Raw genomic sequence first — 27,306 nt, 5'->3', positions numbered from 1 at the left:
CTTGCCATTGCCCTTTGAAAGTTGAGTGCGTCTGCCCTTTTCCATCTGCAAGAAACCGAACGGGAACAGGAACCTTCTTTTCTGAAATCTTTCTCCCCCTTAGGACGCAAGATCCTTGGAGATCAGGGATTGTCTAAATTCTCTTTTTGTGTTCTAAGTTGAGCACAGGTTTTTCCACATAGTGAGTGTTTAATAATTGTTTTTCCATTTCCTTCTATCAGTCACATCTATCCTGTCAGCGTATGGATAAACTTTGCTACAGGCTTTACAAGGGACTATGAGGAGCCTGGTTCCCATACTTTTCACCTCTAGTTCTTTGGTATTTTGGAGGGAAACAGTAGTATTCTTTATGGAGAAAACTCCTGCTACTTTTCAGGTCAAGCCCATATAGTATAACTATAAATTCCCCTGTTTCAAAGTGTGAGACAGATGCATTCCTGAAAAGTTTACTGGAAAATTAATTCTGTCCAATGAATCCTATTTCCATTGACTACTATTATAGAAGGGTAGTAATGTTCTTATAGAAAAACGTTTTGGCTTCAAGTTTTCTAAGGTCATACTGAAGAATGAAGCAAACCTTTCTTTAATCACATATTTAAAAGAACAGAACATTCTAATAAAATATTAATAATCCTAAGGCTATAGAAACAGGGGAGAGTGTACTAAATGGTAGGAGCAGGAACCACAGGAAGCAGCATAGTTTAATGGTGAGTATGTTACCCTCCAGAGTCAGGAAAGACCAGGATTAATTCTACCTCTGACTCTTAACTTGCTGAATAAGAGACGTCAAAACACTTAATGTCTCTGGATCTCTTCACAGAATTGATGGGAGGATCAAATAATAAAACGTGTTTCTGACTGTAGGACGGGTGTTTAAATTTCTTTCTGAAGACATGTAGTAGGATTTTTCCTTTTACTTGGACACACTGGATTGTGGCTATGACATGCTTTTCCTTTTGGGATTCTTTTCATAAAGTGTTTAGTAGATTTGGTCTTTATTTTGCAGTCTTGTTTTAATAGATATGGGCAATTTTCAGTTAAAATTTTTTAAGTTTTAATGTCTGGGTGTTGATAAATTTTTCAAAATTTAAAATCATGGTTTCAGGGAATCAAGTGATTCTTAAATATTTTCTCCTTGACTTGTTTTTCTAGGTTAGTTGTTATTGTTATGAAGTATCTTAAATTTTCTTCTTTTTTAAGTTCTTTGATTCTCTAGCATTTCTTGCAATCTCATATTTGTTATATTCTAGTTTTCAGAGAACCCCTTTCATGGGTAAAGTTTGCTGTTTTCTTTTTTAAGCTATTGATTCTCTTTCCAGTTCTTTCTTCCAGGCCTTTAAGAAAAAAACAAAAAACTCTTAACTTCATTTATTCTAGACGTGGAGAATCCATTTTTTTTTTCTTTTAGTTACTATTTGTAGTTGTTGAATTTTTCTCTTCTTATGAGGGATACCAGATCTATGATACTTTAAAATAAAAACTATTTGGGGGATTAAAAAAATTACTCATCTCTTCAGGTTTCGTTCCTGAATTGGGGCTTTCCCAACATCTGGGTGGCTTCAGTTTGACGCAGTCGGGCCTCCTCGTGGAGTTCTGTGCTGGTGGGGGGCAGGGTCCATCATCCAAGGGGGCTGAGATTCATCTCCGGACAGACTGCTGGGGGCCTCAGCACTGGGCCTCTCTTCCAGGACCCTCCCCCTGGGATTCCCAGTGCTTTCTGACCTCCCCAGGCTTCCTTGGGGCCTCCAGTTTTGTTGGCTCCATCGGCAGCCCTGAAGGCGACACATCTGGTCCTGCTGGGAGCAGAGCTTGTTTGCCTGGGCTGGCATTGCCTTTGCTCCTAACCCCTTTTTCTTGCCCCGGGCTTCTGGTTGACTTGTTTGTGCAGTTCTGCAGTGGAGGAATTCACTTACAGTAGTTCCTCATTAGATTCCTTGTTTTTTTTTTTTTTCCTGGTCTTGTGTGAGTTCCAGGTTATTGCTAGAGTAGGTGAGAACTAGCTCATGTTCAGTCAGCTCTCTTAGTCTGGGAGTGAGCTCACTATACCTTTTCTCAGTCAAGAGTTAAGTCTGCGGATATTTGACTTTGAGAAAGCCTGGATCCTCTTACATGTGTCTGGACCAGATGGCCTCTAAAGGTATTCTCTTTTAGCCCTAAACCCCCTGATCCTGTGCCCTTAACTCCCAGAAGCTATAAAATGACAAGGGCAGGGAGGAGGAGGGGGGCTCCTGTCCCACCGGATTTCCAGATGTCTCCATAAAATTGTTTTCTTTGAAGGACTTCTTGCCACCTCCCCTCCCCCCCATCCCCTTCTCTTTTATTGCTGCCAATCTTTTCTGAAGTCATAGACCTCTTAACATTTTCCATTCAGAACCAAGTAACACACATTGTCAAGAATACACACCACACATACATATATATACACATCATACACACACGTATGCATATTTGGCAAGTTTCTGATACAGTGAAACTACTGCAAGGAGGTATCAATGATGCTCTATCGCAGCAAGGCTAAATCTGCACAGGATATGGATGTAAAACCAGGGTAAAGGGCCGGCATTCTCCAAGCTTGTCACAACAAAACTAAGCAAGGGGACCCTGGGGCTCTGAGCTCTCAGAACGGCCAGGAAGGGCCCTCCTCAGTTTTTCTGTTTTTCTCCAAAGAAAGTCAAGGCCTCCCACATGCTCTGCTCTGTTGCTGCTCCCCTAGGATGTCAAACTAAAATCTGAGCAAGGTTGATAGTAGGATAGGGCTGAGTGAACCTAAGCAATTAATACTCACCACTCCAGGTAATTTGCTCTGAATTCCTTTCCTGCTTCATAAGTCTAACTAATAGAGAATGTTCAGTGTAGAGTTGTTTTTGTTTTTAAATAAGGACTACCTGTGTGTTTGGTATGCTTCCCTTCAAAACACATGCTTTAATTTACTTGGTGGATATTCAAGATGGGGTTTCCCTTTATGTTCTTAATAGCAACCAGAAAATTATAAAACCAACTACCCACAGAATATAAGATTATTTTCTATGTATTTACTCTAATTTCATAACCTTTGACTCTAGCAACTGCTTATTAATAGGACTCTTTTTCATTACTGGCTTTATGTATTGCAGTTTGTTTTTTTAAGTTCATTTTAGGGAGCGGTGACATAGCTGAGCCTGGAGTCCTCAGTCTATTTAATACTGGAATGATTTGGGGATATCATTTGTCCTCTGGCCTGTTTCCTCCCCTGTACAAAGAAGGAACGTGAAGTAAATGTTCCCTTCCCACTCTAAATCTATGATCCTACTATCAAGATATTGCACCAAAATTCTCTCTAGCTTAAAGATTTTCAATGGACTGTCCAGTGAATATTGTGAACTCTGTCAGAATTACATTTTCACTTATTTTTCTTTTGATCTGATTTTTCTTGAATAGCTTAACAAATATAGAAATATTTAGAAGAATGGCACATGTTTAACCTATAGTGGATTGCTTGCTGTCCAAGGGGAAGGCGGGAGAAAAAAATTGGAACACAAGGTTTTACAAAGGTAAATGTTGTCAATTGTTTTCGCATGTATTTGGAAAAATAAGCTATAAAAAATAAAAATTTAGGTCTGACTACAAACAAAATTATATTACCAATTATGTTCCAAGTCAAAGTGTCTTTTTTTCTCCCCCAATGAAGTTCATAGATCCCCTTAAACCCTGGACCCTTTCAAAGTCTATGGATTCTAGCTAGGTTAAGAATCCCTGCTGTAATGTTAAGTTTCTCCTACTAGGAAACAAGGCTGTTAGTTCACCTTTTGACCTGGTCTGTAGGGAGGCCTTCGCTCATATGCCCATATATTTCTGTACCTTTGGTCCAGACCAGGCTCTTCCATTTCCTCTTCTGCACATTGGGCAGGGATAGCAATGTAATCTCCTACAGACTTAAGAGTGAGGGCTGCTACCACCCCCAGGTTGAATAGTTACTATTTGTTTTCTTAACCTGTGTCCCTCCTATTGACCTGTTGCTCTGGCTCCCCAGTGAAAAGCAATCTCTTGTGATTGAATTTGAGTATCTATTTTTGGAGGTCCTGGCCAGCAGCTTCTTATTTAGGTTTATTAAATCTTTTACTGTATTAATTCCCATTCTGTTTTAGAGCAGTTTAGTTTGCTATATAAGTTCTAACGTAGGTCTAAAACATTTAACAGTACCCGATTTAAACTCAATAGCAAAGCCCACAATTATACCTTATAATTCATAGGAGCCCCACTTAATTACACATTAAAGCCTATAAATATAATTGGGGCTATATTGGAGTTATGCTTCACCCCAAAGCATCAGAGCAGCAAAGTGATGACCTTTTCTAATAGAACCAATTTTAGTCAAGGCCATCCAGAATGTCTTGGAACCATTCAAATTTACCAGCTCTTTAAATCACTCTCCCCTATACCTACTGCCAGATTCTCCTTTAGGATTCAAACCATTTCTTACAGCATTAGTTGTCCTTATATTTCTGCTTAAAATGAAGGTAGGATATTAAAGATCATTTTTTAAAATGAATTACCAAGGATTTTGGCTGACAATTCAATGCACTACAAACAGCTGTTTGAAATGAATACATAAGGACTATAAAAACAAGATATAAATAAAACTAAAACATTGTGCATCAACTATTCTAGATGGCCTCAGTCTAACTGGCAAAAAAAAAAAAAAAAACCATCATTTAGAAAGATTTGGGACATTTTGACAAACCTTCAAGGTGACCATACATGATATACTTATGACTATTTTTTTTTTCCTCCTTTGATGTCTGGTTTTCTGACCAAGGCTAATCTCTGGTGTCTGTAATAACATGTATATAGCAAACACTTTATATACCATCATCTTGTGTGAGCCTTATAATCACCCAGTGAAATGTTATAATTCCAGTTTCATTTTGAGTAAACTAATAAGCTAAATGACTGTTCAGTTCTATATTGGAGCCTTGATTTCAATGTGTGGCCTTCTGGAATATCAAATACAGCATTTTACTTATTACTTCACATCTTACCAGCCTAGGTAATTTAATTATTTCATAAAATATAAATTTATAGGTATCCTTGAGCCTCAAAAAGTATTCCACACTTCCTTTACTTGTCCTTTTCCAACCCACAAGTGTTCAATAAAGGGCCAAATTTTGGTCCAGTTGATTTTCTTATACTAGTTAGTTCCCATGATAGGCAGGAAGGAATTCTTAACCCGGTGTTATTAATTTATCATTTTCATGACTATAGAAATGTTTTATTCATTCTGAAATGGGGTCCAGAGGCTTCACTAGCCAAGAAGGTTGTGAAAGAAGAAACGGTAAAGAACTTGTTTTGTGGACTGAACAGCAACAGTAATTGCTTCTGGAAGAGCAACATTTTATGTCATTGTTCCTCCACTGCATACTTTTTGGCTTATGCTCAGGGAATTTCCCAAGTTGTGCTAGGATGACCATTCGAATCTTTGCTGCTAAAAGGGGATAAGGAAAAATGTTTTGCAGTAGCACAGACCCAAGGAAATAGATGCAAATATTGAAGAAAAACAGAAAGGCACTTGAAAGATTATGAGAATGTTGCAGAGCAGATATGGTCTAGGACACATGTATTTTTCATTGACATAGTATTAAAAAAAAAAAACACCTTTAAAGAAATCAACTTAAATGTCCTAAATTCCAGTTAATGGTTAACTTATTTCAAACACTATTTGCTACACGAAAATAATATGCACTGACAGATAAGAAAGTGGTTGATAGCCTCTTCATTTTAACACAACTGTGTTGTATTTGAGCAAAGTCCCATGAATACAGTACTGGATGCACTCTTTCAAGTCCAGGAATCTACCTGGTTAATTCAGAAACTGAGGTATTTGAATTTCATAACGAGCATGTTTTTCTAACAGCTGTATCTCAACTACTCAGTAAACATAACCCAGGGCACTGGGGATTTCCTTCTTGTATTATATTAAGCTGCATACAAACAGTATCCCTAATACAATGGCTAAAGCAAATTATCAGGTAGATTGACCTCTCATATATATATATATGTAACATCTGGGAACTAGGATGTTCTTATTCTGGTCAATGGAAATCATGTTATTTTCAAAGAGCTATATATAGTACAATAAAATTACTAAAATTATACTGAATATAACTTAATATCAAATGCAAAAGACTTTTAGTGTCTCAGGTAAATTATGAATGTTATCACTGAATTGTAGAATTCCCTAAGTGTTGATAAGTCAAAATTTATTTTATTATTCAACCCAGGTGAAAATTTTGGCGAGAATCAGACTCTTTCCCAAATTATACTGATTTGAGAATAACTTAGTATTAAGGAGGCCTATTCAGTATTTTTTTGCAGCACCAATCTAAAATGCTAATTAAACTGTATTATCAAGAGATCTCTAAATTCTCAACTCAAATGTTCAACAGTCATATACTAAAACAAGTTCCTAGGTCAATCAAACCAAATTCATTTTTCACCAGATAAAACATTGATTAGAGTATGTTGAGAAACAAAATTAAGCAACATCTAAATTGTTTCTACTCAAGAGGTTCACTACACTCCTAATGTAAATAAGTCATACTTTTGTTTATAAACCATGGCCAACCCTAGGGCTATAAGTGATTACCTGATCTGATTAAAACAAAGTTATATTTAAATTTAAAACATTAGGGTATGTCAACCATCCTCAGTGATCTGAATGACACATTTTTAGTAAAGACCATGTGTTGAAACCTGGGGAGGGAATCAGTGTTATTGTCCCTTAAATAAGCACATAATTTCACTTATCTCTTCTAATGTTCAGCGCAATCAGTGAGATGTTTTTATACTGAACATATTTCAATTAGAATTTTTTAAAGGCAGAGATTTAAATGTTTTATCTATCCTATTTTTAACAACAATTCTTCAGTGGCAAATCTTATTTGAAACAAAATACTTAAAATATATTTAACAAAATCTTAAGGTATTAAGTGAAAGCCATTTAACTAAGTATTTAAAACCTCTGCAATTATTAGTTTATTAGTATCATTCAGGATTCAGATGTTCAGTATTCCTCCTGAAATTATACATAAACAAATGCAAAACTGAAATTAGAATCTGAAAGTCAAAATTGTATAACAAAACAGTACTCCATCACAAAAGCGTGTAAAATTACAAGAACGCTATTTTTAAAACACTGGCACTTAAGAGAACCATAATTTCAAAACCACAAAACTGCCAAATTGTCCCCCAAAATGGAAAGCAGGTAAACATATAAATGGTCAGTTTTAATGAATACACTGTTAGCTTTGGTTTTGGAAAGGAAAGAAATTTGATCAAATTGAGACATTTGGTCTACATCTTACCTTAATGCCAAATTTTAAGTGTATTTCCCCATCATGGTCTGCTTAATTTATATAGGGTCAAATATTACAATTTTAATGTAAACCCTAATGCGAAAAACATGACTCACTCTAAAAGACTGAATTATAATTTTGTTTTGACTATCAAATCTAGATTTAGAGTTTTAAATGGTACCATATAGAATCTCAAGTTTCCCAAGGGGCCATTCATTGCCAGCTCTTCATACTATAAGCGTACTTAAATCTTCAGTAAGTCCACTGCCAAAGATTAACATGGCAGTCTTGTATTTTTCAACTCACGCTTTTGGGGTACATTCTTCAGCTCTTCTAAAGGATGGGAATTATAAACACAACTTCAGTTACATAGTAATGAAGTTATGAATGTATATCCCCCACATAAAGATTAGAACATACCCTTCTACTGGTCCTTCAAGGACATAATTTTAGTACGTTTCATTCAAATAATTCCATGCTGCAAATTTCTATGTTCTCCTCTTGGTTAAATGTTGTAATTGGATAGAATACTGTACTATGTGAAATTTTGAGTTTATTAACTGGTAACTTTCAATTTCCAGTTATGGAAGAAAATTGTTTCTATACAACTTTTATTACCCCATCACAATTATGCAGGGTGTGTAGATCAAAGCTTTTTATCGGCTAACTATATGAAAAGATGAAAACTGTAATAATTCATGTGATCCCAAATGGGCATACAAAAGCAAAGACGAGCTTCCCCTCAAAAAGAAAGTTATGATTTAAGGGCACCTATGAAAAGGACAACAATACTAATAAAAAAAAAAATTGTATTTACTTAGAAGCATTCAGAATGTCAACAAAACAGCTGCAACTTTTTTTTTGTTTTTTGTTTTTTTTTGCAATTACAGAGTGGTATTCAGTTAACAGAACAACAATTATTTCATATGCTGCATCAAAGACAACTGAAGATGAAAATGAACTACATCCCCATATATAACTAATTTGTGCTGTGCACCAACAAGAACCTGCTTTAAATTTCCATGCCAATTTACAACCCCCATACTGTACCAGGCAAGGTTAGTGGCTATTGAAAATACCACTAAAGGACAGGGCTATCTAAAGACACATTCGGTAGTGTGTTAACTATACAAAAAAAGACACTGTACAGTTTAAAAACAAATCTTACACAGCCTTACATTTCAATTTTTTTTCTTTAAAAGGAGTGAGTTGTGTACAGGGGGGTTAAATGCTTTATAGACAAGAAAAAAACTGCTCTATAACCAACTTATTCATCGTCATCATCATCTTCCTCATCCTCCTCATCATCTTCTTCATCTTCCTCCTCGTCTTCTTCATCTTCTTCATCTTCCTCCTCCTCCTTCTTTTTCTTGCTCTTCTCAGCCTTGACAACTCCTCCTTTTTTTCCCACATCAGGTTTTCCTTTAGCCCGGTATGCAGCAATATCCTGTAAAATGTTTTTTTGGGGGAATTAGGAGGATGGGTGTGGAGAGGGAATAATAGAAATAGGAGTGAAAGAGAATGAAAAAGATTTTTTATAACTTACAAAAAGAAATTTATGGGAGTGCTATAATTTGTTATTTACAGATATATTGCAACTCTATAAATAACCAAGCCCTCAAGAAATGAATGCAAAAAATACATATTCGAGATAATTGTAATTAGCCATCCACAACCCATCAGAATGACATGGCCTAATATTTGCAATTGCTATGCCTCACTGAAGTGCAATTATGTAAGCAGTCTAACTGCAGTTTATTAAAAACAAGAAATGCATAGGGACTTTGATTAAAGGGTAGACACTGCCACCTTCTGAATGCAAAAAAATTACTCTTTTGGTCTATCACTCTAAGACCCTAAATCTATAGAATTAGACTATTCTTTTAAGACAAACGAACAAATATACTGATCATTAAACAAGCCAAACTAGATTTCAGAGTGAAAAATATTTCTTTTAACATGGAATACACAAAAGGGTGTAGACAACCCCACCTAGCCCTACAATATGTAATTTTAAGTGTTTTTCAAATGTGTTACTTTAATCTTGCCAATACTACTATAGTTTATAGAACAAAAAGATGTAAAACCATATTAGAAGAGGTTTTATGAATGACAAATGAGCAGTAAATCAAAAGGATGTGAAAGGGATCCATTGTTTTAGGTTATACCCATTAAAGAGATTTTTGAAGTTTTAACTCTACATAATTAAAATAATCTTATCTTATTTCATACAACCAAGTGTTTTGTAGCATAATTCTTAAAGAAACCTAGTATTAATGAACAATATTTGCTCCAAAAAAGAAATTGGATGTAAAAACACCTATTTTTAAAATTTACGGACATAAATGAGGTGAACATAAAATATCTGTGCCCTCAAATTATAGTAGGAAATGGGTTTTAAAACACTTATATAAATTGTTACCTTTTCATATTTTTCCTTCAGTTTAGCTGCTTTCTTTTCATAAGGTTGCTTGTCATCTGCAGCAGTATTATTCCACATTTCTCCCAATTTTTTTGCCACATCTCCAATAGAAAGACCAGGATGCTCCCCTTTGATTTTTGGACGATACTCAGAACAGAATAAGAAAAATGCCGAACTACAAAAAGAATTTTAATCTTAAAATTATAAATTTATAATGGCAAAACATTGTAAATTTCTAAATTTCTTTTCTCTACAATCAAGCAATGTACAAAATGTACAAGAATAACACCATCCAGTTTTCACAATAAAAATTATGCCCAATGATATTTGAAGAGAAAATATGGCTAATTTACCTGTCACCTGCAGTGCATATATTAAGTCCTTAAGGTTTGTTAAACCAAAATCTCAAAATGCCTCGCAAACCACTTTGGTTTAGAAATGTGACTTATCACCTTGAACTCACAAGTCACTCATTATAAAAGGCTGACCCAGAAGGCAATGGGCAAAGTATTTCTTCAAGGAGAGAACAGGAAGGGATACTTACGGAGGCCTCTTCGGTGCATTGGGATCCTTAAACTTCTTTTTTGTTTCTCCCTTAGGTGGTATGTAGGTTTTCATTTCTCTTTCATAACGAACCTTATCAGCTTTTGCCATGTCCTCAAATTTTCCTTTCTCTTTAGCAGACATTGTCTAGAAATGAATACACTGCTTTAAGCCAACAGAAAATGCCTAACTATATCAGGTAAAGTATAATTAACTTTATTAATCAACCAGACTTACAGCAGACTTAGTGGTATGGCCCCTTTACACCAAATTCCAGTTACATTTTAATATATATATATATATTATATTTATTTATTTATATATAAAGTACTTTTTAAGTAAAGTCTGTTAGAAGATCAAATCAGCTGTCCTTAGCACCAGTCTGCCACAAAATGCTGTACTACCAGTAAGGATGGGTAACATTTTGCAATTAAACTTTATTATTTTTTTTTTGGCTACTGAACTTTTAATTCACCAGCTGCTGTTCTTACCTTCCACCTTTCTGAGCATTTTTTAGAAAATTCTGAGAAGTTCACAGAAGCATCTGGGTGCTTCTTCTTGTGTTCCTCCCGGCAGGTTTGCACAAAGAAGGCATATGAAGACATTTTCCCTCTCGGCTTCTTAGGATCACCTTTGCCCATTTTTGATTACTTTCCTTAAAAACACAAAAGACAGATAATCATTTAAAATCTTCAGTATCTCTTTTGAAAAGTTAACATAAATAACTACAATTAACTATAAGCTTGGATATTCAATATTCTTTCTGAAAAAGCCTGCCAGATTGTGGATCAACATGTTTTCAGAATACCTGATGCTGAAAGTTAACACAAGAAAGCAACAGAATTTAGCATCTAAGTACTCAGGAAGAAGCAAATGTATATGAAATGGCTGTATGCACTGTCCTAACCCCAAAGTGATTTCTCACACCTTAAGTATGGACAAAGAATAGACTTAAAAGTCAAAAATATGTATGTTGCCTAAGTCTAACAGCATTATTTCTAAAATATTTTCTACAATTTATGCTCATTTCGGTTTTTTTAAATCTTAAATACAAATTAAGATAATACATTTAACTTAAAGTGCCAATCTAATGGTTTAAAAACAACCGGTATTACTAGGACTCTATAGTAAAGGAATGGAAGACTTAGCAGTTTATGGGAAGTTCTTTGCCTAGATTCCCTCTAAGAGGTAGGTCGAGGATTTCCCAATTCCTCCTTTAAAAAAAAGCACTGCCTTCTCCTCCCCTTTGTATTAAACTTTGCTCCCGGCCAGAGTGGGGCCACTTGTGCACACTGCACTAAGCTGGGCACTTGTGGGGCTGCCGGCTTCGTTGGTCCAAGAGGCGGATTTCTGCTCTGACTAAACGCGTCCGGTTTGAAGTTTCTCTGAGTAAACAAGATTTAGGGGCTGACGAACCATCCCAGCCAGTAATGCAGGTTTTTTTTTAAACTCCCCCCATTTAAACTAGTTGACTACATAAATCTTTTCTAATTAAGGAGAGGGCCCGAGGCTGGCTTCTCTTCCCGCCACTTTGCACTTGCCCCCCACACCTCTTCTAAACTTTGCTGGGAAGTAGTGGCAGGAGGGTGGGGGCGAAGTAAGGATCAAAGAACCCTTTCAGTATATAATTTCATTTCCTAAATAAATTAGAAAGAGCAGAGTCGCCCTCGAGCCACGTGCGGCCCCCCCCAAGCAGGGAGGGGGCCCGAGCACTTGGGTCGGCGGTGGCGGGACCCCGGCCCGGGCAGCGGAGCTCGAGCCCGCGCGCGCCGCCGCTCAGCTCAGCCCGGCCGCCGGCCCAGCCCCGGGCTCGCTCGGTGTGCGCGCGGCTGTCCGAGCAGGCCCCGGGGGGCGGCGGCGACTCTCCTTCCTCCTCCTCCTTCCCGCCCCCCCATTTTGTATGAAGCGTCCGTCGTGCGCCAGAGAGCAAAAGTCCCCACTCGAAATGGGGTCTGGCTCCGCCCGAAGCCCGCGCTTTAAGCGGGGGCGGGGAAAAGGAGGGAGAGGCCAGGGGGGAGGGGGGGGGGGAAGAGAAAGACTTGGGCCGCGGGGCCCCGCGTGGCGCGTGAGGGTGCGTGTGTACCCGGCGGCGCGGCGCGCACGGAATGGCCGCTGCTCGTCTTCCTCGCCTGCGCCGCCGAGAGGGCGAGAGTGAGAGCGAGAATATGGCTCCTTCCCTTTGTGTGTGCGTGCGTGTGTGTGTGTGAGTGTGGGAGACTGAGAGTGAGAGAGGGAGGGGAGGGGAGGGGGAGGAGTGCGCGGTGCGCTCTGGCGCACACTCAGCCATTACAGGCAGGGGAGGGGGAAGGACGAGGGGGAGGGGGAGGAGCTCGGGGTGGGGGTGGGGGCGCGGCCCCTCCAGACCCAAGCTAGCGCCGGAGGGGGGGGGCCTTCGCACCCCGGGAAAGGGCGCCTACCCCTCCCCGCCGGAGCCGCCGCCCGCTCGCCTCCCCCCGAAATCCCGCGCTCCCCGGGCCGCCCCCGCACGGAAAACACGGGGCTGTGAAAAGGGGGAGGGGGGGAAGAGAAGAGAAGGGAAAAAAAAAAGTTGTCTCGGACCTGGAGCGCCCAGCCAGCTCCCCCTAGCTCTGGCTCTCGCCCGCCTTGTTTTCTCTCCAGCCAGCAGCGCCGAGCTGGAGTCAGCCATGTTACAGCGAGCGCAGCGGCGCCTCTCCCCCCCGCGCCGCGCCCCGGGGAGAAGGGGGCGCGGGGAGGGGATCCCCGCATAGCCGTCACCCCCCACCCCGCAACCGCCCTTGGCGCCCCCCCCAGCCCAGCCGAGCCCCGGTCGCCCCCGCCCCGCCAGGCTGGGAAGCTCGCTCGGCGGCGGCGGCGGCGTCTGGGGCTCTATCTGCAGCAATGGCTAATGCAATGCACTGTAAGCAGCTTAGGCTGAGCCTCCCGAGCCCCGCGCCCTCGCCGCCTCAAGCGCGGTCTGCCCGTCCCTACCCCGCGCTCCGCGCACATCGGCCACGAGCCCCCCCCCCAACCAAAAAATATATTTATTAAAAAAATTTTTTTAATTAAAAAAAATTTTTTCCGCCCCGAGATTAAAAAAAAAACTCGTGGGGTTCGGGGTCCCCAGCAGCCCGAGGGGGCTACGGGTCCGCGGGTTCCCGTCGCCGGGCAGGGTTCAAGCGCCCGGGAAAAAGGCTCCTGTCCGTACGCAGTTCCCCCCACGATCCCCCCTCATTTGCCTTTGTGTGAATCCTGACCCGCCGGCTCCGGGCCGCGGGGATCCGGCTCCCGCGCGGGGTTCGGAGCTGCCCCGGGCGCTCTCCCCGCCGCGGCGCTGCCCCAGACTCACCCTCAGCGCCGCACAGAGTAGCCCAGTGCCCGTCCGGCTCTTACTTGCCCCGGCGCTGTCTCTATGGAGCTCAATGTACTGCAATGGCTGTGAGAGCGCGAGCCAGACGCAGCCTCCTCACTCTCTCCGTTCTGTAACATTACTCTCCAGGCAGCGCTGCTCCCATTGGCTACCGCCAACTCACCGCGCTCGCTCATTGGCGGGCTCCCTCCCATTGTCCTGACCAGAGCCCGTTTCCTATTGGCCCGTAACGGAGACACGTCATCGAGGATTGAAACAGCGCGCAAATCTGAACCTGTGTGTGTGCCGGGCAGAGAGGCTGAGGCGGGAGAGGCAGAGGCAGAGGCAGCAGCTGCTACGGGAAAGCAGAGCTCTATGGTGTGTGTATGCATGTGTCTAACCCAAGCTAGCCCCACGCCGGAGTGGCCGCCGGAGCGAAAATGGCCTGGCTTTTCTGCAAACACCTCCAACTCCTCAGGCAAGAGAGACACCCACAGGCCTCCCCCCCCTTCCCCACACTTACTCTCTTTCAAAACCTTTCAAATAAGAGGTCCCAGACTTTTAAGGCAACATTCCAACGTGAGGGCAAAGGTGTGGGATCGCCCCCTTGAGAACTGGGGGCTCTGCTATTACAGACAGGAAAGGGAGGGTGACTGCTCGCCCCCTCCACTACGCAGGGTTGCATTACACTTGAGTCTTCCATAAAGGCATGGTCTCCCTCCTGCCTGAAAGTGACATGATCCAGTAAGCCAGCATTTAAAACCCCCTTTTCTAGGCCGAGGTGCCCACACCGCAGGTCAAGCGGAGCAGCTGGAATCCTGGTTCACTAAACACTGAGCAAGGCATTCGGTTTCACCTTTTCTCTTGGTTTGCTCGTGTTTCCCAGCATGTCTAGAATTTTTTTTTTTAAGTTTCAATACAAAGCAGTGTCTTAACTTCCTAGAAATCAAATAATTATACCACGTAATTAAAGCACAGCCACTTAGTTTTGATAAGGTATACTCACAGGTAGAAAATATTTATGAGGGCCTACTAGAATTAGCAAATTCATTAAAGGCTACGTTTTTAGCTGTTGGGCTATTTTATTTGACTTGGTGTGGATTACTGTTATAATCAAACGAATCCTTGTGATACTATCTTTCGCTCCCATCACACCACTTAGTCCATCCATGTAACTGCTCTAGGATTACAGTAGTTGTGGGTATATTGTTACCCGAAGGATTAGACCGAAGCAGAGAGTGCATGTGCCCAAATCTACAGTCTGTGGTTCTAGCACACCAAGCTGGTTAAAATTTCTACCACACCAAAAAAGACTTAATAGAGTAACTTTCTACTACAAGGAAAACCCAATACTTTCTAATATACATTAGCTACAATGGTTAAATTATGAAAGAATATTCTGCTGTAGCAGTCTTTTATGAAACTGAGGTTTTTTTTTTTTAAATCTATTCCCTCTTGACCAGACCACACCCCTATTCAGTTAAAACAGACTTCCCCTTCCCCCCAACAATTTGCACACTTTAAAATTTGCTAAACTTTGCCTTCAGAGGTATTGACTAAAAATACAAATGTATATGGATTAAATTTATAGTAAAGTCAGTTATTTGTATGCTTCTATTGTGTTCTATTAATTAGCTTTTATCAGAATCATCTAGTCAGCCAAACAATTGGTTTAAGTTTACTAACCTTTTGGGGGAAAGACTAGATAATTTTGTCCATATCCTTTGCAGCTATATGATTATGATCTTTTAAAAAGTGTTTAGCTCCCTGATGATAGTGTAGTTTAGGGGACAGAACATATCACTTAAATATGAAAAAGACTAAAGTATATAACAAGACAACATGCAAGCTAATTAGCATAGGACTGAGGTGTCCTTTAAACTTCTCTAAATCAAGTTTTTGACACTATTTCATTCCATCTATTTTCATTCTGTTTTTATTACTCTGTGTCCTATTTTGCAAAATATTTCTGAGAGTGCACTTATCATTTACATTCATGGCAGAGAGATCAACTATCTTTTATATACAGAAATCACACTACCTAGGCACTATCCACAGGATAAAAATTTTCTGTTGTTTTTCCCATAGTACTTGCACTCTCTCTGACATAAAGTGAGAAACTGGCTGTTATTAATAAACACTTCTTTGCTAGACAACTGGTTAAGATTTCGATCAGTGGTGGGGGAAGATTGGGGGGAAGGGGGGAGCAGCGCAAAACAACCTGTCTGGCCCACATTGGATTGGAATCTCAGCAAAATAACAAAGAGTTTTCCAATTTCATACTGCAAGATCCTGATTTTGTGAGGATATTTTCTAGGGCTCCATAAGATATTATGCCAACCTAATAGTTTCATAAGGGAATTGACTTTGGATATGTAGTATTTGTGAAATGACTGGTAGTTTTTCCCTCCCATATTTTAAATCTGTGTAAAGTTATTTATGACTCTTAATTCCAGATTGTCTACATTTCAGATTATAAAGACCAAATGTGATTCATTGTTAGGCCTACGTCTGGAAGACATAGGCAACTAAATGACTCAGAGTTCAGAGTCATGATGAACCTGTAATATCTGAGTTCAAATCCAAACTCAGACACTACCTAGGTGTGTCACCCTGTACAAGTCACTTAACCTCTGCCTAAGGTTCTTCATCTGTGAAATGGGGATAATAATAGCAAATACTTTTCAGGATATGTTGTAGTGTTGTAAGGATAAAATGACATTCATAAAACATTTTGAAACCCTTAAAAGTACTATATAAATCCTAGTTGTTAAAATTCTACCTCTGACACTTATTAGCAGTATGATTCTGTCACTCAACCTTTATGTACCTATGAAAACTTTTTGAGATATATCTAAGTAGTCACAAAACCTTTTGCTGAGGCTGATAAAATTTATCTGTATAACTCCAAATTATATTTTTTCTACTTTCTGATTGTGAGGGGGTGAGTAGGACAGGGGTATTTCCTTCAAACTATATTTTCTCCACTTGAGAGGTGTGGTGGTAGTGTGGTGGTGGTAAATTGTTCCCAAGTATCATCTGGAACTTTGCCAAAAACCAAAAAGTACTAGTATTGATATTCATGACCAGAAAGTTATTTTGCCCAGACAAGAAACAACATTTTTTTAAAAATCTAAACTTTTACCCCAAACTTTATTACTAAATTGCTTTTCTGAAATTCTCTTCTGTTGCCCCATCAAGGTGATTTTAGGTTCTTGAAGTCAGAAAAAAGTTTTGAAAAGAGTTTAAAAAGCTGAAAAGTTTTGGGTAGGGAATAAGCATTTACATATCACCTACCACATGTCAGGCAGTGTGTATTTTACAAATATTATCTCATTGAATCCTCACAATAACCTTGCAATGTTGATACTATTTTTTTATCCTTGTTTTAGAGTTAAGGAAATTGAGGCAGAATTAAGTGACTTGCCCAGAGTCACATAGCTAGTAAGCATCAGAGGTCAGATTTGAACTCAGTTCTTGATTTCAGACCAAGCTGTCTGCTACCTAGCCAGTTGTTGTCGTACAGGCCTGATGATAGATTCCATGTAATTTCAGAAGGCTGATTTTGCTAAATAAGGTGGGTTCATCACCAGAAAACTGGTCACCACCGGATGAATATATTTTTGACCATAACAATTTAAGAGTATATTCCAAAGGCGGTGGTTGAGGTAGGGGTGGGGGAGGGAATTGTTGTGCTCATGTCAGTGGAGGAAGTGACTATGCTAATGAAATATTAATAACTGGCAGTTATTCTGTGCTCTAAAATTTGCAGAGCCCTTTATACACGCTATCTCGTTTAAGCTTCATAATAAACCTGTGAGTTTTTCCCAACTTATAGATGAGAGAATTAAGGTTTAAAGTAAGCATCATCTTCAAAGTCATCCAATTAATAAGTTTTAAAACTGGATTTTTAATCTGTCTTTCTGATTTCAGGTTTACTTGTTACCCTAGCCACCAGACAACATTCTCCTCTATTAAAACACTAACTTTTTGAAGAAATAAAGAGGCGTTCTTTGTAAGAACATTTCTGGTTTTTTTAACATAGAAAACTGGTATAAAGCAGTTTAAATTTTTTTTTTTTAGTAGCACTTGCCTTATATATAGGGAGGAAAATGGTAGTGTTGATCCATGATTTCATAAGCATGTGAAAACTCGCTAAAAAAAAAAAGAAAAGAAAAAAAGGAAACTCCCTCCTGTGAATACAGATTGACAACTTTTGGTAACTTAAAGTTTCAGAAGAGAGTTTGTCTGTGGCATTGAAAAGTGAAATGATTTCCCCATAGGCTCATAACTAGTAAGTATTAACTATAAGGCTTGACCACTGGCCTGTGTGATCCCAACATTAGTTGTCTAGCCATTAGGCCACACTTTGTCTCTTACTATATACATACATATATACATAAATTATCTATAGAACACTAGGGGGATTATGTAACTGAATGTGGGTATTGTGAAATTATGATTTATTATCAGTAAATCTTTGCTTTGTATACTATTTTATATACCTATATACCCAAAGTTTTGTAAAAAATTTTCTTCTGAAAAGGGGTTGCAAGTGAAAAAAGTTGAAGAAGCCCTGCTATATAACACACCTATGTATATATAGTACACGTGCATTATTACATATGTATTAAATGCTATGTATAAAACACACTGATACATTTTCTATATTTGCATATGGACAATATAAACATATACATTAAATATATGTTTTTTCATGTATATCCTTAAAATTACCATTTCACAAACATTTTCATTTGTTTTGTCCTTTTAATCAAAAAGATCTATGACTTCAAAAGTTAAATCCCATGTTTTAGCTAACAGTCTATCATATGCCTGGAAGATTGTGGTATTGTTTTTTTTTAATTATGTTGAAGGGGATTTGTAGTTCAGGCCACATTTAATTCATCTGCTTTAGTCTTCCTTTTCCTTCATCCTTATAAGAAAGGGGAGATTCTTTGCCTCAGTTCTTACCTTAGCTTAAAAAGACCAAGTTCTCCCAATACCTTCAGGACCATCTCCAGGCGTCCTGATCTATATTTGCCATTGGTTATAGACAGCTGTGGAGGGGAAAAGGAGGCAGTTGACCTTGCCCAGCCTTGCCTCACTTAAGTACAATTCACTTGCATGTCATAGTATCTCCTCCCTATGTCATGGTCTTCTTCCAGAATGAAGGACAAATGACAGCAACAATTGCTTTCTGAGTCCCTGTTATCTGGAAAGCAGGAAAGTAGAATCAGAAAAGGAAAGGAGCAGTGTTACTAACAGTATTTTTTCAATTCTTACCTCATTCAGAGGCAACACAGAATGAATCATGATTGTAGATAAATGATAAATTCAGTTTGTGAAGTTGCCATTTAACAAATAATTCCTTCAGAAAGGAAGGACTAAGGAAGTAGAAAAATCCCTTCGTGGATAGAGTGAACTGTGAAAAGCCAAGGGAGGTGTTATTAAAGAGGATGGCAAGAATGTCTTCCCAAAGGTTGCTTCTAATGGGTTTCTGAAATACAACTTTAATGTGAAAAAATGAAACCCACACGAGGAACTTTAAGACTTTCCTTGGCTGAGGAATAATGATATTCTTCCTAATGCAATGAATCCCTAAGTCAAGCTATGTGAATTCCACTGTTGTCTCCTGAGAAAAAAAGAACCAGTTTCTGGAGAGGAGTAGTAATAGTAAACCAGAACGTCTGACAAGGCCATTCACACTCAAGATCACATATATTTAAGAAGTTTGGGGGGAGGGGGCAGGAAGAGGAGAGAAGGGAATTCAGGAAAGGGACAATAGTTTAGTATCATGGTTTAATGAAATCTTGACAGTAATGGGTTCTATTTCAAATTTTATGACTGACCTTGGTAGGTCCCTTAATTTCTCTTCTGACAATGGGAATAATAATACTACACTTGTTTTCTGCCTTCTTTATAAAAAATATTTTTTTTGTTTCATTTATTTATTTATTTATTTATTTACAAGATATATGCATGGGTAATTTTTTCAGCATTGACCCTTGCAAAATCTTCTGTTCCAACTTTTTCCCTCCTTCCCCCCCACCCCTTCCCCCAGATGGCAGGTAGATCAATACATGTTAAATTGTAAAAATATTTAAAATCAAATGAGATAACCATGAGTATTCTAAATTCTTTTGGTGGATAGATGTAATATGAAATATAACATCATTCTCAATGATAATTTCTTTAAAACCTGAGTTTTCAAAAGATGGGAGGTAGAAAACATCAACTCTTCTTTTACCAAGATGTGTACACTTTTGATCAATAGAAAAGGGATATAGGGGAAAATTTTTTTTGATGGCAAATGCAAAAGATGTAATTTAGAAAGCACAAAGACTGGTCATATGACCTTCAAGAGGGTCAAGAAATAGCCTCCAATTTTGGATCTTTGATCTTCAAGAATCCTTTTTAAATTTTAGTGAACCTTCAGAATAAAATGTGACATCCTACAAGAAGTAACCAGGAGCTGAGTAGAGAGAAAAAGAGGGAGTGGTAAGGCACTTAAAATAAATTTTTCTTCATAGTAGAGTAGAACCAGCCCTGGATTTAGGGACACACTTTGAGTCCCATATTTTTTCTTTAATAAGTTTTTGGATTTGGGCAAGTTACTTAATTTCTTTGGGGGCACCCTCTCATCCAAAAGACTTATTTTCTGTATACTTATATATATAAATATCTCCCTCACATAATATAAGCTTCTTGAGGGCAAGAAGTTTTATTTATATCTTAATCTCCCATCACAGTGCTCAGTATTCATAATGAATGCTTGTTGGTAAAATAATTTCTGCTGTATAAGGTTGTTGTAAGGAAAGAACATTCTAAAATTTAAAAGTAAATTATTATTTACCAAATTTGACTTACACCTGTCTGGTATCTCTATTTGTACCTTGCTAATTGCATCAAAACCTGCTTAATTTAGGAAGGCCTCACATGCAAGAAGGCAGGGAAGTGAAAAGGAAGAAGATAAGCACATTTGCTTGGTTAGCCTGAGTTAAGCAAAGGGACCAGAAGGAAGGTGAGCAGGGGCACCTAAGTGGACAGAGTCCTGGCCTTGGAGGCAGGAGGGCCTGAGTGCAGATATGGCCCCAGACCCTTAACTAGCTGTGTGACCCTGGAGAAGTCACTTACCTCCATTGCTTGAAAGAAAGGTAAGCCAGTGCTGAACACCACAGTCTCACTCTGTCCACCTTCCCTTTTCTTCCCTTCATAAGTAGAACTCTGTTCAGAATCACAAAATTTAGAGAATTGGAAAGCATTCAAGCAAATAACTGATCCAATTCACTCATGAAAGGAATCCCCACCTTAAGAAATCTGACAAGTGCTCACCTATCCTCTTGTTGAAGACCTTCTATAAGGGGGACTGCACCACATCTGGAAACCTCTCTTTCTACTTTTGGGCAGCTCCAATTTTTAGGAAATTTCCCCCTGATGCTCAGCTTAAGTTGGCTTCTTTTCAATTTCTCCCCATTGTTCCTAATTTTAACCTCTGTGCAAATAAGATAAATCTAGCCCCTACTTCACAAGATAGCTCCTGAAATACTTGAAGACAGCTACCATATCCCTTCTCAGACTTATTTTCTCCAGGCTAAATATGCCCAACTCCTACTAATGCTCAAAAATCTCTTGATTTGTGGCATTTTCTCTGGCTTTCCCCCATCTGCTCTGACTACTGACCTCCCTAACTTCTTTTAAGTCCCAACTAAACATCCCACTTTCTACAGGAAGTGTTTTCTAATAACTCTTAAATACAGTGCATTCTATCTATGAATTATTTCCTATTTATCCATCATATAACTTGCTTTCTATATATTTGTTTGCGTGTTGTCTCTTCCATTAGATTGTAAACTCCTTGAGGGACAAAAAGGGACTTTTTGTATTCGTTGGCTTTGACCTGTGCTTGATATAGTGGCTAGTGTTTAATTAAATGTGTATTGAATGGATGAATGAATCAATGTCATGGATTCAGGGTCTTTCATCATCCTAGTTGCTTTCCCTTGGATATAACAAAGACTGAGTACTTCTTTCTTCTCTCATTTGCCAGTTATCATTATTCATTCTCCCCAGCAAAAATTCTTTGTTGTCTCTCAATATAACTGAAAAAAATCAAGTCCTTTTGATTGGATTTAGCTTTCCTGATCATCCTCAGTACATTCTTAGTTTCAGGATTGATAACAATTTTTTCCTTCTATATATTAAGAACTTGCTAATGGTAGCTTGATTTGAATTAAATTTAATTTCTCCTTTGGCTGACATTTGTCAGGGATTTCCCAAGGCCTTTCAGATAAAAAGCTAGAATTCTGGCCAAGTTGAGATGTTTCCCAGTTGACATATCCGGACCATAGAGATAATGTAAAATAATTTTGAATCATCTATACTTTGAGTACCACATTTTCTAGTGAGAAATAGTGCAGATGAAATGGGATATAGGGTTAGATGAGATGGTGATTGATGATTATGCTGGAAATCAGACAGAGAAGTTTTGATTTTACACTCATTCAATGACGCCCTCAACCAGTGAAGTGAAATAATGTCAGTTGTGTTGGAGAAAAATGTATTTTATCAATTATGTAGAAAGGACTAACCCAGGCATAACTCAAGTAGAATCAGAGTTCTGCAATGGGCCTAAGAAGGAGAAAATGTAAAAATGGCTTTCTCTTCAGCTGCATATGGCACTCATGATTTTTCTTTTCTTTTCTGAATGAGGTGGTAAGATTTTTTTTTTTCTTTTTTTGGCTATGAAAAGAGTTTTGAGGTGAAAAAAAATCTGAATTATTGAGTTAAACTGCAGAACATCTTAGTGAGTTAGTATTCATCTTAAAGTATCTGGCTAACTCATCTAAAGTAAATGCAGAAGACAAACAGAACCCAATTCAGGAATGGGTACAGAATCCCTAAAAGGTGTGATTACATGGATTACTTACAAAAAAGAAAAATGATGTCTCATTAAAGTTGTATCCATTTAATATTTTAATCCCCAATTTCCAGTCAGTGCATATTTATAAGTAGGACCTCACTGATAGCAACAGTTATCCCTTCCACATCCTGAGGATTGGGGTCATGGTACTCCATAATCTGGAAAGTCTGAATTATTGTAATATTAAAAGATAAAATATGTTGCTTTTATATAATACTACACATATATTTTACACATTTCTGAGTTTCTAAACTTTTCTTGTGCCTTATGCTGGCCTTCCCATGTTGTCTGCTACCTTCCACAAAACTCCCCCAAATTCCTATTTAATCTCTTATGCCAACCTGCAATAGATAGAAATAGAGATGTGGAAGGGATAACTGCACATCTTGAACACAGAGAAAATTATAACTGATATTTATACATTGTTTTTTGGTTTATTAAGAGCTTTCTACATAATCTTGAAGGTGGTGGTGAGTTTTTTTTTTTTTTTTTTTTTAGTGTTTAAGCCCATGGTATAGGATATTCTCTCTACTGGTGCAAATCTGGCAACTGTTTTGCAATTTATATTCTGGGGACACCTAGAGGTGAAGTGATTTGTCAGAACTTGAATTCAGATCTTCCTGACTCCACACTTGCTCCATGTTCAAAATTCAGATAGGAAGGTAATGTAAATGTTTTGCCCATTTTATAGATAAGAGGTAGGCAAACTATGGTTAGTGTCCATATAAAATATGCCTGTTTTGGTAAGGCCTGCAAGCTAAGAATAGTTTTTACATTCTAAAGTAAAATAAAACTTTATTAAAAATGTAAAAATCATTCTTACCTTGTTGGTTATTGTTTGCCAATTCCAATAATAGAAGAACCAACAAGATCAGAGAGTTTAAATGGTTTGTTCATCGTTACAGAATTAATAATTAATGGAGCAGAAATTTGAACTTGGTTCTCCTCCACCAAAAGTGCAGCATTCTTTCTACCAACCATATTACTTCATAAATTATTTTATTTAAAAATGTGTCAGCAGATGATTTTTGGGAGCAGAAGATGGGGTGGTGAAGAGAAATATGTGAATCTGTCCCACCTTCCTGGAAGGAACTCTAGGCATCTGGATTTGATTCATTCCTTATTCTGGGGCCCAAGATTCAGGTATCATTCCCTCAGTTAACCCCCAATTTTGCATCTTCTCATGGACTCAAGTGAAGCATGCTGCCACAATGTGTAAAGGTAGCTTGTTTAATGCTACCTTTACACATTGTGGCAGCATGCTTCTTGGTTAAAAAATATTAGGAGTTCTGAGTGACTTTTTGAGAGCAGGGAATGAATGCAATTACCTATAGTGAGTGCTCTCCCACCCCTGCAACTTAATAAAGCACTTTACCTTGATTGGTCATTCCCAATTTATCTAAGCTATGGTTTTTTGCTTTTTCTTCCTGTTAGTGAAATCCTTGAGATCAGGATCAGTTTTTTGCCTTTCTTTGTATCTTCTGAAATTAGCATAGTATTTGGCAAATGGTAAGCTTAATATATAACTTGAAGATATTGTGCTTCCAGACTACAGCAATAAAGCAAGTCATGAAATTTTTGGTTTCTTAATGCATATAGAAGTTATGCTTACATTGCCTGCAATAGTATTATGTTTTTTAAAATATACATAACTTTATTAAAATATTTTATTGCTAAAAATGCTAACCATAATCTGAGTCTTCAGCAAGTCATCAAATGTTTACTTGTGGAAAGTCTTGCCTCAGTGTTGCTGACTGATCAGGGTGATAGTTGCTTAAGACAGACCATAGCAAAATTTCTTTTAAAGTTGGAGTCAATCTCTCAAACTCTGCCATTGCTTTATCAACCAAGTTTATGCAATATTCTTAAATGTAATAGGAAGGCGGGAGGAGAGAGAGACTAGGGAAAGGAAAGTAGGAAGAATGGTCAGAACACATGTAACATTTATTTTTCAATGTTTTATACAGGCTTGATTTGTGGAAACCCAAAACAATTTTAATAATAACACTAAAGGTCATTGATTACAGATCACCATCACAGATATAATAATAATTTTAAAATTTGAAATATTGTGTGAATTGCCAAAATGTGATGGAGAAACATGATGTGAGCACTAGGCTAAAGATGTAGGGCTGCCATGAACCTTCAATTTCTAAAAAATATAGTATCTATGAAGTGCAGTAAAGAGAAGCATAATAAAAGTAGATATGCTTGGAAATGCTTCCTCATTTCCTCCTCCAGGTCATTTTACAGATGAGGAAACTGAGGCACAGGATTAAGCAACTTACCCAAGGTCATACAGCTAGTAAGTATCTGAGATCAGATTTGAATTCATGTCTTTCTGACTCGAGACCTCCACTTAGGAAGACCAAATATAGTCTTCCTCTGTCAGAGGAGAAAAAGGGACTTATATAAGAAGATGCTATGGATTGAACAGAATGAGGCAGTGAGTGAGTAAATGTTAACCCCTTGGTTGTGAGCCTGGGTGACTGGGAGAATGATGGTTTTCTTGAGAGCATTAAGAAAGTTAGGAAGAGAAAGTTTGGGGGGAAGATAAGGATTAAGTTTTGGATATGTTATGTTTAAAGGGGCATATGGACATCCAGTTTACCATGACTGAAAAGTAGTTGGAAATGGGAAACTGGGAGTAAGCAGAGAGCTTAGAGCTAGTTAAGTAGATCTATTTGAGAGTCATCTGTATAGACATGATAACTAAATCAACTGGACCTGATGAGATCACCAAGTCAAACTGGAGGACCAAAAGAAGTGAGATTTCAGGACAGGGCCTGGAGAGAAGGGAGGGGGAAACCCAATGGTAGCAATTGAATGAAGATCAAAGGAAACAAAGAAAGCATGGTCAGATAGGCAGGAAGAGAATTGGAAGAGAATGAAAACCTCAGAGACAAGAAGGTATCAAGGAAGAACATTATTTACATTTATTTGTTGGTAACATGCTAAGTGACACATTAGACAGAAATAGCACTCAATCCATAGCAATCCCTTCTTTTCTTTAGCCTTTCCTAAAGGAAAGCTATTCTCTCCAAGATTATTAATGATCTCTTAATTGCTAAATCTGAAATTTCTCAGTACTTATCCTTTTGACAGTTATTGCCTTCCCTTCTTCCTATATACTCTCTTCTTCCTTTAGCTTTTTGGATGCCATTTTCTCTTGATTCTCCTCCTGAGTGTTTCTTCTTAATAGTTTTCCGGTAATTATAGGTATATCCCAAGGTTCTGTCTTCATAGCACTCAGTTCTCTCTCTGGTGATACCATCCACAAATATGATTCAATTATCATTTCCATTACTGAGGATTTCAAAATCTATACATTCTATCCCTAACCTTTCTTCTGAGTTCTAGTCCTTGTTTACTCATGTTTACTACCTCTTCCACTAAAACTGGGTCTGTTTCAGACTTCCCTATTTCTCTTAGGAACACCACCATTTTTTTTTCCAGTAATAAAAGTTTGTGGCCTTCGAGTTTATCCTTGAATCTTAACCTTTCCATATTCATTTGTTGGCAAATCTTGTAAATTTTACATCAATAGAAGCTCTTTTATCTCTCCCTTTCTTTATTCATATGTGGCCACTCCCTAGCTCCTGTCCTCATCATTTCTTTACTAGAGACTTGCAAGAGTATACTCACTGGTCTACCTGCTTCTACTACTGTCCTCCATTCTATCTTCCACATAGCTACAAAACTGAATTTACAAAGGACAGGTTTAAGCATGTCACTCTCTTGCTCAATAATAATAGTGCATGCCCCTTTCTCTCTAGGATAGGAGTTTTTATTTAATCTTTTAAAGAAATACCTAGGTGGACACTAATACATTGTTGGTGGAGTTGTGAATTGATCTAATCATTCTGGAGAGCAATTTGGAACTATGCTCAAAGGGCTATCAAAATGTACGTACCCTTTGATCAAGCAATGTCTCTATTGGGCTTGTATGCTAAAGAAATCATAGAAAAGGGAAAAGATCCCACATGTGCAAAAATATTTGTACCAGATCTTTTTTGTGGTGGCAAAGAATTGGAAAATGAATAGATACCCCCAAATTAGGGAAAAGCTGAGTAAGTTGTGAAACTTATTCCTAAGATATGAAAGGAATAGAATATTATTCTATAAAAAATGATGAACAGGCTGATTTTAGAAAAGTCTGGAAAGATTTTCATAAACTGATGCTGAGTGAAACAAGCAGAATCAGGAAAACATTGTATACTACAAGACTGTGATTATCAAACATGATAGATGTGATTCTCAGCAATTCAGTGATCCCAGGCAATCCCAATAAACTTTGGATAGAAAATATCATCTGCATTTATAGAGAGCTCTATGGAGACTGAATATGAATCAACAAATGATATTTCCACCTTTTTTTTTTTCTTCTGGTTTTTTTTTTCCTTAACTTTTTCCCTTTTGTTCTTATTTTTTCTCCCAACATAACTCATGGAAATATGTAAAAAATGAATATACATGTATAACCTAAAAAAATTAAAAATAAAAAAAAAAGAAATATCTAGTTAGCTACAAAATTTAGACTTAGAGTAGGAGGTTTAGTGGTCAGATCTGAAGTCAAGGAAAATCACCATGGATGAACATGTCACTTAAACCTCTCTGTGTCACAATTTGGCATTTGTTGTTCACTTGTTTTTCAGTCCTGTATGATTGACTTTATTATATTATTTTAGATTTTCATGATAGAAATACTGGAGTGGCTTGCCATTTCCTTCTCTAGTTCATTTGACAGATAAGAAAACTGAGGCAAACAGGGTTAAGTGAC

General features: G+C 38.2%; 1 protein-coding gene across 3 annotated transcripts; it reads right to left on the bottom strand.

Annotated features, from left to right (window-relative positions):
* Positions 1–6,987: 6,987 nt before the first annotated feature.
* On the bottom strand, positions 6,988–13,708 carry HMGB1 (high mobility group box 1). Of its 3 annotated transcripts, none has more exons than XM_051986510.1 (5): positions 13,604–13,708; positions 10,788–10,951; positions 10,298–10,443; positions 9,754–9,928; positions 6,988–8,778 (listed from the first exon to the last, which is right to left on the bottom strand). In XM_051986510.1, exons 2-5 carry the CDS (start codon positions 10,935–10,937, stop codon positions 8,599–8,601), a joined length of 651 nt encoding a protein of 216 aa, XP_051842470.1. In that variant the 5' UTR covers positions 10,938–10,951; positions 13,604–13,708; the 3' UTR covers positions 6,988–8,598. The 3 variants fall into 3 exon arrangements, with proteins under 3 accessions (XP_051842470.1, XP_051842473.1, XP_051842472.1); XM_051986513.1 differs by having other exon boundaries at positions 13,648–13,663; XM_051986512.1 differs by lacking the exon at positions 13,604–13,708 and adding an exon at positions 12,380–12,471.
* Between the last annotated feature and the right edge of the window lie 13,598 nt (positions 13,709–27,306).

This window comes from Antechinus flavipes, chromosome 3 (assembly GCF_016432865.1).
Source record: "Antechinus flavipes isolate AdamAnt ecotype Samford, QLD, Australia chromosome 3, AdamAnt_v2, whole genome shotgun sequence".
NCBI lineage: Eukaryota > Metazoa > Chordata > Mammalia > Dasyuromorphia > Dasyuridae > Antechinus > Antechinus flavipes.
The sequence above is the reverse complement of the archived record's forward strand: the minus strand, read 5'-3'. Positions and strand labels throughout refer to the sequence as shown.

What these genes read in the sequence shown, in the direction of transcription:
- HMGB1 (XM_051986510.1), bottom strand. Translation starts at nt 10,937, where the DNA reads ATGGGCAAAGGTGATCCTAAGAAGCCGAGAGGGAAAATGTCTTCATAT. An exon ending in AATGCTCAGAAAGGTGGAAG is followed by an intron (nt 10,444 to 10,787) that starts GTAAGAACAGCA and finishes ATTCATTTCTAG; the next exon opens with ACAATGTCTGCTAAAGAGAA. An exon ending in TGAAGGAAAAATATGAAAAG is followed by an intron (nt 8,779 to 9,753) that starts GTAACAATTTAT and finishes AACATTTTACAG; the next exon opens with GATATTGCTGCATACCGGGC.